The sequence below is a fragment of the Orycteropus afer genome, unplaced genomic scaffold (genome assembly GCF_000298275.1).
Source record: "Orycteropus afer afer isolate SDZICR_OR568_19922 unplaced genomic scaffold, OryAfe1.0 scaffold00008, whole genome shotgun sequence".
NCBI classification, from domain to species: domain Eukaryota; kingdom Metazoa; phylum Chordata; class Mammalia; order Tubulidentata; family Orycteropodidae; genus Orycteropus; species Orycteropus afer.
Window position 1 is genome coordinate 2,383,983 of NW_006921595.1, and position 12,558 is coordinate 2,396,540.

The 12,558-nt window shown below is 47.9% G+C and overlaps 1 protein-coding gene and 1 pseudogene across 1 annotated transcript in view; both read right to left on the reverse strand.

The window, feature by feature from the left end:
• Window positions 1–796: 796 nt before the first annotated feature.
• Window positions 797–10,463, reverse strand: LOC103201635 (annotated as a pseudogene).
• A 35-nt stretch (window positions 10,464–10,498) lies between these two features.
• MINDY4 (MINDY lysine 48 deubiquitinase 4) overlaps window positions 10,499–12,558 on the reverse strand; it is a 183,861-nt gene continuing 181,801 nt past the window's right edge. Inside the window, exons 16-17 of the mRNA XM_007946374.1 lie at window positions 11,152–11,332; window positions 10,499–10,575 (exon numbers count right to left, since the gene is read on the reverse strand). Of these exons, the coding sequence (XP_007944565.1) occupies window positions 10,499–10,575; window positions 11,152–11,332 (258 nt within the window). The remainder of the gene's footprint in view (window positions 10,576–11,151; window positions 11,333–12,558) is intronic.

Consider the following 12,558-nt stretch of genomic DNA (forward strand, 5'->3'; position numbering starts at 1 on the left):
TGGTAGCATAGTGGCTAAGGCACTTGACTGCTAACCAGAAGGCTGGCGGTTCAAACCCACCAGCCACTCCTCGGAAGGAAGATGGGGCAATCTACTTCAGTAGTGATACTGCCTCAGAAACCCAAGGAGGGGTCACTATGAGTCGGGTCCAACTCGACGGCACATAACAACAACAACAAGTGTAATTAAATGGCAGTCTAGGGTTAAAAAAAAAAAAGTTGTCATCAAGTCAATTCTGACTCATGGTGACCTCATGTTTGTCAGAGTAGATCTGCGCTCCCTGCGGTATTCAATGGCTGATTTTCTTCGGAAGGAAATTGCCAGGCCTTTCTTCTAAGGCACCTGTGGCTGGACTTGAACCTCCAACCTTTCATATAGCAGCCGAGCGCATGAATCATTTGTGCTACCCAGGCACCAATCCAGGGTTAGATACAATTTCATAATAGTTCATTCCAAAGTTATTGTAGGTGAGACCCTAACATTCCCTAACATTTATTTTAATACGTGGTGTTAATTTTCTAAAATAACTCAGAAGACTCAATATATAGCTTTAGATATATTATACATATATTCCAAGATTTTATGAGCTGGGAAACAGATGTTGTTTACCTCAACAGTAGTACTAGAGTGCAGAGTATGAGGTGGGGATTTATAAGTGCTTTTCAAAGTGTGAGGTTTGGAAAGGGAGCAGACACATCTGCACTGGAGAGTCCAGTACCCCCAAAATAGGAACTACTGTGGTAAGAAAGGAGTGGATAGGCTCTCCCAAAGGACGATTGTTGGCTGCATGTCCAACCTAATGCTTGGCAACACCAAGATGCTTCAGTAATGGTTCATCAAAAGCCCAACATTCTCCATCTTCATGAAATAACTAGTCTCCCACTGTATCTCCTTCTCCTTCCTTTCTCAGGCTTCTGCCCCTTATCTTCCTTCAAGTCTGGTGCTTTGCTTTGGTTACTGTGCAGTGACCTCTGATTTTTAGATTGAAAGTAACATTTCACAGGCAGTGAGATTTGTATTCATGCTGACCTTCCAACCTACTCACTTTCTTCTTGGTCATAGATAGTGTCTTGGTATCTATAAAGAATATATTTTCCCCCGTTGCATCTTACACCATTCCATTCTGCTTCAATTAAGCAGAAAGTTCCTGTCATTTGAAGAAAAAAAAAATCTCAGCAGTAATTCTGTACATCTTGCTTCCTTAGAAAGAATATGATATTTTCATAAAGCCCATTTTGGAGCAATTAACACTGCATTCTCTTCCTAGCTCCACCCAGTGCACTGTGAAGATAGGCCTTCCATAAGTGCTGGGGTATGTGAGGAAGTGATGTTGGTCACAATCTAGACATGAGACACAGCCCTGCCTATGCTGTGTATCCCAGTCGACATCTCAAGGGATTTCTATTTGATCCATTTATGTGCACTGAATTGTGTTTTTTAGTTAAAATACTCAGCATGAAAACTGAAATGGTGGATAATGAGAAATCTACTCAGCCATGAATGTTACGATCTTTTTGGAAACTCAGGGACCTTGTCCTTTCACAACCATCTGTCTGTTCTTTTCTTCAGTGTCACTGGATAATTTCAGTGACACTGATCACTTCCTTCCTGCATGAAAGAGAGTGGTACCATGTTACCAACTGAGCCATCTGGTCCCTGGAGTCCTTCTGGTCACTAATGTTCACAAGCAGGTCTTTACGGGCAAAAATGTCTGCACATATTTCTAAAAGATATTTTTCAAGAATAAAGTTAGGAAGAAGTACATGTAGGATTCCATTCCTAGCCTAACTTGTGACAAGAGATGTGTGGTAACACTCTTAAGTCCTCCTACTGACTCTGCCTCCCCTTCATCATCTCCATCTCATGTGAATTGAAAAGTTGGGCATCATCTGTTTCATTGAACATGGAAAAAGTAAGTGATTCAGTGATGTCTGAGAAGGACCCCTAGTGGTGCAATGGTTAAAGTGCTCGGTTGGTAACCAAAACGTCAGCAGTTCAAACCCATCAGCTGCTCCATGGGAGAAAGATGAGGCAGCCCACTTCCATAAAGATTTACAGGCTTACAAGCCCTATAGGGCAGTTCTACTCTGTCCTACAGGGCTGCTATGAATTCGAATCAACTCATTGTCACACAACAACATGTACCAAAAGGAACCCTCGGGGTGCAGTGGTTAAGTGTTTGGCTGCTAATTGAAATGTAGGCAGTTTGAACCAACTAGCCTCGCCATAGGAGAAAAATGTGGCAGTGTGCTTCCATAAAGATTTGCAGCCTTGGAAATCCTATGCGGGCAGTTCTGCTCTATTCTATAGGGTCACTATGAGTTGGAATTGACTCGATGACAATGGGTTGTGCTGTTTGGTTAGGATACTAGTACTAGTACAGCACCACAATGCAAGATTTAATTGAATTCTAGTATGCCATTTGAAAGATACTCTGGTGGCATAGTGGGTAAAGCACTTGGCTGCTAACCAGAAGGTCAGCAGTTCAAACCCACCAGCAGCAGCTCTGTGGGAGGAAGATGAGGCAATCTACTTCCATAAAGATTTACTGCCTTGGAAACCCAATGGGGGTCACTATGACTCAGAATCGACTCAATGGCAGTGCATTTGGGATTTTTTACACTGTTTGAGCATTTCCATTTTCTTTCTCCATTCTTAATATTTGTAGTTTTGAAGTTTATCATAAAAATGCTATACTTGTTCTTTCAAGGTTCATCGGTAAGCATCAGCCTCTGTAAGTTTCTTATCGAAGTCTTGGACACTAGGAACAAACCCTGAATCCAAACCTCCAGAGGGAAGAAGAAAAAGGCAGCAAGAAGAGCAAGATTCCCATCCTTAGTGATACTCTCTCCAGGTAGGCAGCAGGGACCCAGGTTTGTACATTTAAATAGTCAACCTGACTGCTGGGTTTTTGGTTTTTTTTTAACAAATGGGGGAACTAAAGCTTAAACAGAGTGGTCTTGCTCTAAGTCACAGAAAGAATTAGGGGAGGAGTCAGAATGCTATATTCCAGTCCCCGGAAAATACAAGTAGTTAACACACTTGACCGCTGGCCAAAAGACTAGAAGTTAGAGTCTACCCAGAGGCCCCTTGGAAGATAGGCCTGGAGACCTATTTCTGAAAAATCAGCCATTGAAAACCCTCTGAAACATAGTTCTACTGTGACTCACCTGGGTTTGCCTTGAGTAGAAACCAACTCAGGGGATTTTTTGGTTGTTGTCTTCCTCAGTAATCCAATCTTGAACCTGTACCTCTCCATCTCTCTCAGCCTTCTCCCTCCTCCCTCTGACAGGCAGACTAAAGTTCCTCAACTCCTGAGCTCCCAGTTGCAAACCTTGCAGACCCTAACAATATGAAGTGTTGCTTCATGCAGAGTTGAGTCATACTCGTCTATCTTGAGACAACATTCACGTCACACCAGTAGCCTTTGAGTTGTACTGTCAGGTTGTTGCGTTTGTACTTTGTCTGGGACTTTTTATAGACAGTTACTAGGGAGAGTATCAAAAGGACCAGAGAGAAGCAGCATGCAATTAATGAGAGAAAATCAAAGCAGAGGCATTTTAAAAATTGAAAGGGCCGAGAAGTGATGGCTGTGCTTACATAGCGGATGAGCTGTTCCCAAGTAGGAACGTCTATGAGTCAATCACAAGGTCAGGTAAGAATACTTCTGTATATTCAGTGACAATTAAGGACAGGCAGGGAAAGGAGAGTGATGAAATAGCAACACTTTTGGGTGCCCCAGAGAGGCAGCATCAAAGCCTCAGGCTGACTCACCCTGATTCAATTCAGGAGACAGCTAAGAGCCTGAGAGGTGAGAGTAAGCTTTTTTCCACCTCGGCACCACTGAGATTTTGGGACAGACAGTGGCTGCAGTCCCACACATTGTATTGTAGGATGTTTGGACCATCCCTGGCCTCTACCCACTAGATGCCAGAAGCACCATCCCCTCCAGTCATCCCAATCAAAAATGTCTCCAAACATTGTCAAAATGTCCCTGGGGAAGCAAAATCACCACCTGTTGGGGACCACCGGTTTAGAGGTTGAGATCAGTGAAAATCAAGTCTGCTCAGCATCACAGACAGGACCTACATCCCAGCTGCAAATGAGGCCTTTCTCACTCCAGTGGACATCACCCCAACAAAAGGGCACTTACCTGCCTCACTGAATATTTCAGGGGAGCAAAGAAAAGGATGTAAGGATAGTGCCTGCATCAGCAAGGAGAAGAGATGGGCTTGGTTTTAAAGCCTTCAGGGCTGACTCACACCACCTTGGTAGAAATACATCCTGATTCCTCTGAGTTCATTTGAATTTTAGAGACTAATAAGCCAGTGTGCAGGGGTTTCCGCTGAGCACTCCAGACACTGGGAACTAAGAGCGACTGTCTGTAAACTGTGTGGGCCCTCACTCACCACTGGCTTTAGCTGTGATGTGCCCTGTCCTGAAACGGCCATCATCCTTCCTGCTTGTTATTGTTAAGTGCCGTCAAGTCATCTCCGACTCATAAAGACCTTATGTACAACAGAATGAAACACTGCCCAGTCCTGTGCCAGCCTCACAGTCCTTGTTATACCTGAGCCCATCATTGCAGCCACAATGTCAATCTATCTCGCTGAGGGGTTTCCCCTTTTTCATTCATCCTCCCTGCCTATCAGCCTTCAAAACCAGATCCAGGACTCCTCTTTGGGGAGGTATCCTCTGACTGCCTGTGCCTGGCTCTCCCAGTAGCATTGTCATTGAGGGTCTACCTCCCCTGCTAGACCTGAGCCTGTGGAGGGCAGAGCTTGTCTCATTGGTTCTGTCCCCTCCCTGTCCTTGAGCTCTGTGCCTGACTGAGTGTGAGTGTTCAGGAGACACTGTGGAATGAATGTCCCCCACATCAGCTGCTCCTCCTGGACTCTTGCTTCTGCACCCAGCTGAGAAACAGTCTTCCTTCACATTTTCTTCTCCCTTGGTCTGATCCAGGCAGTCATAAAGCCCTGCTCATAGCCCACTCCCAAAAACTCCTCCCTTCTCCTCTGTCTCATCCCAAGCCCAACTCACTACCACCTGACTATTCTCCCTCACTCACCCCATGCAGGTGTAGAGCCCCTTACAACTTCCAAAGGGAAAGGATGCTCCAGTCTCTCTTCTCAGCCTCACTCCAGCTCAGAAAAGAGATTGTTATACTCAATTGACAGATGGAGAAACTGAGGTCCTGAGCAGAAGCAGACTTCTGAAGGTCAGGCTATGTGACAGCAGCAGAGCCAGGACTCAACAGAGATCTCCAGACTTCTGTCCCATTTCTTTCCCCTGCACTGCCATGTTCAGTATACTGCAAACCCAACCAAGTCAAAGAAAGCCAAAGCTGGTGTGTTTCAAGGGCTGCAGGTTGAGACAGATGGTTGATGCAATTGGAGCTCTCAGGAAACTCTCCCTTGATGGAGGAGAGGAAACATGCACAGGGAGCCTGGGTGAGAGTGTCAGCAAAGGCACAAAAGCTGGAATCATCCCTTCAGGCCAGGGTTTCGTGGAGGGCAATGGGTATGTAGTTCCAGCCCCTCAGAAGCTCCAGTCCCAGTTGGAATTACATTTTCAATTTCTCATCTGGGCCTCCAAACAAAAACATCTGTGCCCCAGCCCCAGGGCCCGGTTATGAGTTCTTTCCTCTTTTCTCTGGACTCTTGACAACTGTCTCATTTTCCCTCACTGCAGCAAGGCTGGAAGCTTGAGAGAGGTCACTGTGTATCTTGTTTGGAAATGACCATACATGAGTGTGTTTTTGCTGAGACACTTAGAGAACAGCAGGGAGGGTAGGTGGGGGACAGATCCTGCATTCCTGACACAAGCAAAGGTAACAGGAGACTCTCTGAGGCTGAGACATGCGTCACAGCACAAGCAGAGGCAGCACAGGGATACAAACATGGTTCAAATTAGGATGCTCTTCTCCGAAGACAAAACCAGCAGTCTGGTCTTGCAACATCACTGTGGCAATAAGGCCAGGTGGTGGGAAGTCACACTGCCCACTCAATGACCTTCCACAGAGCTGAGACAGGGAGGACCTTGACTTGAGTGACAAGTGGTTCTTGACTCAAGGTGTGGCCTGGGGCACGGACCTCTGCTCTGGAGACCTCTGCCTCGCTGGTCTGAGAAAGAAGGGGCTATGCTGTGTGGGAAGCTCCTGTGTTGTGCAGATAGCTAACACTGTGAAAGGTTAGTGGTTTCAGTCCACCCAGAGACACTTTGGAAGAAAGGCCTGGTGACTGACTTCTGAAAACTCAGCCATTAAAAACCTTATGGAGCACAGTTCCACTCTAACAACAGAGGGTCATCATGAGTTGGAGTCAACTTGACAGCAACTATTTATGCTGGGTGGTGTCTAAGGTTCTTTCTGTGGAGCCAGTTGAGTTGCTAGATGGCCAAGTGTGTGGTATGTTCACTGCTGGGCCAGGGTTAGGGATGGGGCAACTGAGTTGGGTTTGAAGGTGAGTAGGGTATCCTCCTCTGGCTCTGACTTCTAACAGATTGTGAATGCTTGAGGGCAGGAACCAAGTCTTATCCAGCTATTTCTTCCATGATGCCCAGCCCAGGGCTTCCATAAGGGTTGAATGATGGGAAGGATCTCCTACCTGTCCACCCAGATTGGTCTCTCCTGTCCCTGAGTCCCTACAGCAAGATCAACAATGTGGCCATGAGTGCCCAGCTAAGTGTGTGGAGGTGTTTGGGAGTCAACTCTGGCCTTTAATGACTATCTGGAACTCGGGTCATGACACCTATGTGCCCCCTTCCAAATCAGACAGGACTTTCTAAGAGGCCGCTGGACTTGTACCCCAAGGGGTCGACCTCACTGACCTTGGAGAGCTTTTTCCTAAGTTTTTCCTTTTGAGCTGTTTGAGAATTTGGGATGAAAACAAAATGCAAAGCCTTTGTAATCCAACCCCTCGGAACGAGATTCCAGGAGGCTGGGCTGCTGTTTCCCATTACAGTGGTATGTTATCTGATGGATACCAGAGGGGAAAAGCAATGTTCCCACTATTCACTCACATACTCGGCTTTTCCCAGAATAATGCTGGGAAATGTCTCACCATGCTAATTGTTCATGGTAGGGCAAATGATGGAAGTAAGACAGGCAGGCAGCTGGCTAGTGTCAGGTAAGTCCTAGCAGGAGGATGGAGCACTCACAGTTGGGGCCAGGAAGGCAGTAGCCCTGGCCCAGTGCCTTACCACAGGCTGGAAGTTCAGCCCCTTATTTGATATCTGACTCTCACAAGACAGTGGATACTGCCCACACCAGTCACTAGAGCCAACAAATCAACTGACCCAGTTGCTGTTGAGTAAATTCCAAGTCATTGTGACCTCATATATTATAGAGTAGAGCTGCTCCATGGGATTTTCAATCACTATGATCTTTTGGAAGCAGTTTGCCAGGCCTTTCTTCCAAGGCACCTCTGGATAGATTTGAACCACCAATCTTTCAGTTAGTAGCCTAGCACTTAACTCTTTGCACCACCCAGCAGTTCTCAATGTGTAGTCCTTGGACTAGCATCATTAACACTATCTGGGAACATGATGGAAATGCAAATTCTCACCCCTCATCCAGACTCATGAATTGGAAACCCTGGGATGGAGACCACAGATGTGTTCTAACATGTTCTACAGGTGGTTCTGATGCAGGTTAAAGTTTGAGCCACAGCTATTGAGCAACTCTTTCCAATGGTGAGTCATAGGGAGTAAGGAGTGCCAAAATATTAATCACATCAGCATCAAGGGGCTGAGCAGAGTCCCCAGAACAGCTGTCCCTAACTGTGTGCTGCATAATATTTACTATCTTAAACAGTTGGGAAACGCTACTTGGAGAGATGCTCAGTCTTGCCCAAGCTTGCATGATTGTGATGCTCAAGTTCAAACCACTTGTCCTGGGCTGAGGGCTCACTTTTGACCCAAGGACCCTCTCTAGTTTTCCACACCACTTTATTGTCACCTGCTGGCAGATGACCATGGAGAAAAACAGAATTCTTGCCTTCTATGCAGAAGACCTGTGTTTGGTTCCCAGATGATGCTCAAGTATAGCCACCACCCCTCTGTCAGTGGGGCCGTGAATGTTGCTATGATGCTGAACAGGTTTCAGTGGAATTTCCAGACTAAGACAGATTAGGAAGGAAGGTCTGGCAGTCTACTTCCAACAACCAGCTGATGAAAACCCTGTAGACCACAACAGTTCTACACACAAAGGTTGTGCATGGGTTCGCTATGAGTCAGGGGCCAACTCAACAGCAGATAACAACAGGTCCTTGCATAAGGGAGCAGTTAACAAAAGAGGGAGAGGATGTATAGCACTTATCCACACTCGAGTGTCTCTGGACTGGGTTCCCTGTCCCAACAGCTCTGGGCAAGAGGTCAGGACAGATCCTTGAATCATCCTCAAGCAATTACCTATGAGGTTGACCCCAAGAAGTCCACTCCCCTGGGTCCCTCCTGGGAGGTACTTGGGTGACTCAAACAATGAGTGGTTCTTGGTGATGTTTGGGCACAGCAGAATCACTCGAGAAGGGACAGAGAGGTTCGAGGGTGATAGGCCACACACCAAGAGGAGTACAGAGATAGAGAGGTTTAATGAGGGTCTCAGGAGCCCAGAGTAGTGGAGGTTCAGGGATAATGGGCCTCCCACAAAGAGGAGTACAGAGATAGAGGAATGCAGTGAGAGTCTCAGGGGCCTAGAGTAGTGGTCCAGAGCCTTGTTCAGCTGGGCCACTGCAGGGCAACCTGCAGAAAGGAAGTTCTAGCCTCCCATGCTGTCCACAGTCAGGCCAAGGCCAGAAACCTATCCTTTCCTCATTGTTGCGCCTTCTCTCATCACTTTGAATGAGTGGCCCTTTGTACAGGAAAGGAGAGCAACCTGCATGTGCTCTTAATCCTGCCGATGAAAGAAGTATGGGCACGTGACCCCACAAGAATGCTTTGTGCCTGTCCAGGGGCGGTCTGTGGATGGATGAGCAAGTGCCTAGTTGTACTCAGAATATCCTGGCAGCGCCTCCTATTTCCCCTTCCTGAATTTTCCACGATGCACATGGAGTTCTCATTTTCTCTGCTCCCTCCATTCAAGGGCTCACTTGCCTGCGGGCAGGCAGCCACCCTGGGCTCTAGGAGAGCTTCCAGACTAGGAAGGCAGCATCACAGGCAGTCACAGGCACAGGGCCCTGGCCATGGTTCACGGCCCCCACCCTCACCTTAAACCATTTCATAAACAGAGAAATGAAGACCAACCTGAGGTCACACCCATCAACACATGGCTGACACAATAAAAATAAGAGTGAATCTTTATAGAGCACACACTATGTGTGTGTCCAGGCACTCTCCTAAGTACATTTACTCCTGATGACAACCCTGGGGCTATTGTCATTGTCCCTATTGCCCAGATGAGAAGGTAAGAAATCAAGGTGAAGTCCAATAGCTCACAGCCAGAAAGTGGCAGAGCCAGGACTTGAATGCCAGAGCCTGGCTCTAGGACTCACACTTGTGACCATAAGTACTACTATTTCCCCAGAAGAAGAGACTAGAATGCAGTTCTCCCACCTCCCGGCCTGCTACTCCCACTTCACTGCAAGGCCTCCACATTACTACCCAAAAGGCTTTGTGAGGAGCCTGCTTGAGCTAGGGCTTCCCAGCAGCTACACCCCTACCAGCCCTCCACAAGTACAGCTCCCGCCCTGGTGCAGTCTGTGAGCACAGTGAACTCATGAGCAAAGCAAGCCCTGGCCCAACCCACTATTTTACTTAGGCAATGCCCCCCTCTGGCCTGCACATCACCGTCCCCGCTAATCACAGAGGGGCTAGGCTAAAGGAGTCAAGTCCACTACCCTGCTTCTGAGACCCTTCAGCACTTCTGCTCAGTATTCCTAGTGCTTCAACCTGTATCAGAAGAAAGACTACTACCTTCTTCCATTACAGAGGTGCTGCCATTCCAGCTACCTCCAGCTACACATAGGCCAATCCACCTTCAGGTCAGCTCAAGGCTCACCACACATCCACCCCACCAGGTGAATGTACCTGTCCTTCCTCCATTGGGTCTATTAGCACTTCTAATGGCTGCTGCCTTGGGAAAAGTGATACCTCCAGTGGCACCCACTTACTCCCACTCCCTGCCACAGGACATCCTCAGAAGCTCTGAAGACATCACTTTACTTACCTCTCCAAGTTACATGTCAGAAGGAAGACTGGGCAATCCACTTCTGTAAAGATTTACCACCTCAGAAACCCAAAGGGGGTCACTGTGAGTCAGGATAGACTTGATGACAGTGAATTTGGGTTTTTTTTTTTTTTTGAAGTTACATGTGACCACAAAATCTTAAATACATATGTACATACCTCAGCACTGCATCTTTGCAATTTGTGGGGCCTTATCTCACCACATCACTCTGACTTGGTGTAGCCCAGTAGTCTGTCGTCCTCTCCACAGCCTGAACACCCCACCACCACCTTGCAGCCATTCGGGGTAAGGTTTGCAAACCAGAGATGGTCTGACTCACTTGGTCCTGATGCAAAGCTCGAGAGGTGGGACAAGATCATTGTCTCTGTCTTCAGGAATGGTCTGTGTAGTATCTGGAAGAGGGAGAGTGAGTGAGGCATGCACACACCAGGTCAGCATACATACAGCCCCAACTCCGGGGACCCAACTTTTCTGGTACTGTCTCCCTTCTCCATCCCTACTGGATCTGTCCTCATTCCAGGCTCCCTCACTGCTCACATAGACAATTACAACATCATCCCCACTGGTCTCTAGCTCCAGAGTCTACCCCACCCCCAGAGTTCCTTTCAGCTACCAGAATATTCTCTCTGTGCACATCTGATCCCATTACTCCCCCACTCCACAACCTTCCATGGTTCCTTAGTACTCGAAGAATAAAATCCTAACTTTTCAGTATGGTCTTCAGGGCTCTTCCTTGAGTAGTTTTAACTTTACCTCATACTTTTAACTCCATCAATTTCTCAAGGCCCAGCTCTGCCTTACACCCCTCCAGGGGGACCCTGGTAACATTTGTCCTCTGCTCCCCCAGCCCTGACACTCAAGTCTGTGTCCTCTGACTGCCCCAAGGAGGTGGGCTAGGATTGGTTTCCCTGAGCAGGCTGAGGACTCCTTGAGGACAACCTTGGGGACAAGGGAGCAAAGGCACCCACCAATGGTCAGCCGGATCTGGTCTGGCTGGTTGGCCAGGCCGTCATAGTAATACAGGTCAAAGTGACGCTCAGTCCTCCAGTCCCTCAGGAGCTCCTGCTGCAGGCTAAAAAGGACGCTGAAGTGACTCTCGCTGCACACCACCCAGATGGGGAACCTTGGGGTCTTCAGGAAGCAGCCAACCTGTATACATGAAGGAAGTGGACAGAGATGCCTGATGTCATGTGCTGTCCCTAGGGAAAGAGGCCAGGCACCCTCTGTCTAACCAAGAGCAGGGATGACCTCAGAGAGGCCCAGAGTGTAGATCATAGCCTGTGTATGATGCAGGGAGACCTTCATGCTGCTCACAGATGTAGTTCCCTCTACCAACTCAGTCTACCACTGCACATGGGGCTTTGATGTACAGACAGTAGGACAGAGATGCCACAGCCTGAGATCCGGTGTCACCATGTCCTTCATCTCCCACATCCGTCTGGTACCCTGGTTTGCCTGTGCAGCCTCTGAAAGCTCCCCCACACCCATTTGTCCTCCCCAGATCTGCTCATCCACCCCCTTACCTAAACCATAACAATGACTTCCTGACCAGTCCTTCCCATAACCTGTTCTCCCCACCCCTGTAGCCACGTGGAACCTTTCTCCAGTCCTCAAACTAATTCCAACACTGGAGCCTCTATGACCTTGATTTTGCAGGCTCCTGGTCTAGAACACTATCATACTTCTCCTCTTTGAGATCCTGCATCATCCCAAATTACCCAACCATTGAGCACAAATCATGTCCTCCTTCCAGCTCCCAGGGGGTACATCTCTAGTATTCACTTCTCTCACAGTGCATCATTCTGCCTCACAATGATAACTTTACCTGCATGTTGCACATGAGACTATACCCTCAGAACTAAGAGTAGAGTGGATACATAAATGTTTGAGGAATGAAGGTACTTGTGGAGGAAGTGGAACTTGACCTAGAACTGTACCTCAAAGCCCAGGTAGGATGTGGATCCACAGGGAGAAAATAGGAAGACCTCAGAGTAAGCAGTCTGTGGGTGATGCCAGGAAGGAATGTCCAGAGAAGTTCAAGGGACAGTGTGGGGCATGCAGGAAAAGGTACAAGGGAGGATAAGGCCAAGGCAATAACAGCATTAGGAGTTTGAGCTCTTGTCTGCAGGGATTCCTTTAGAAAGCTCCAAGAAGGGGCATCCCATTGTAAAACGGTGTTTGGAAAGGTGGATACCATGGTATAAGCATCCAGACTCTAAGGGTGTCTTCCATCTTGGGCTGGAAGACAGAAAGGAGTGGGTGGTGCCTTCTGTGAGCCCCTGCACAGGAGCTTGGCTGGGCCTGGCCTGCCTTCTACACCCTCCTTGTCATCCACAACACCCCTAGCCAGCGCCTCTCCCCACTCCAGGCCTTGT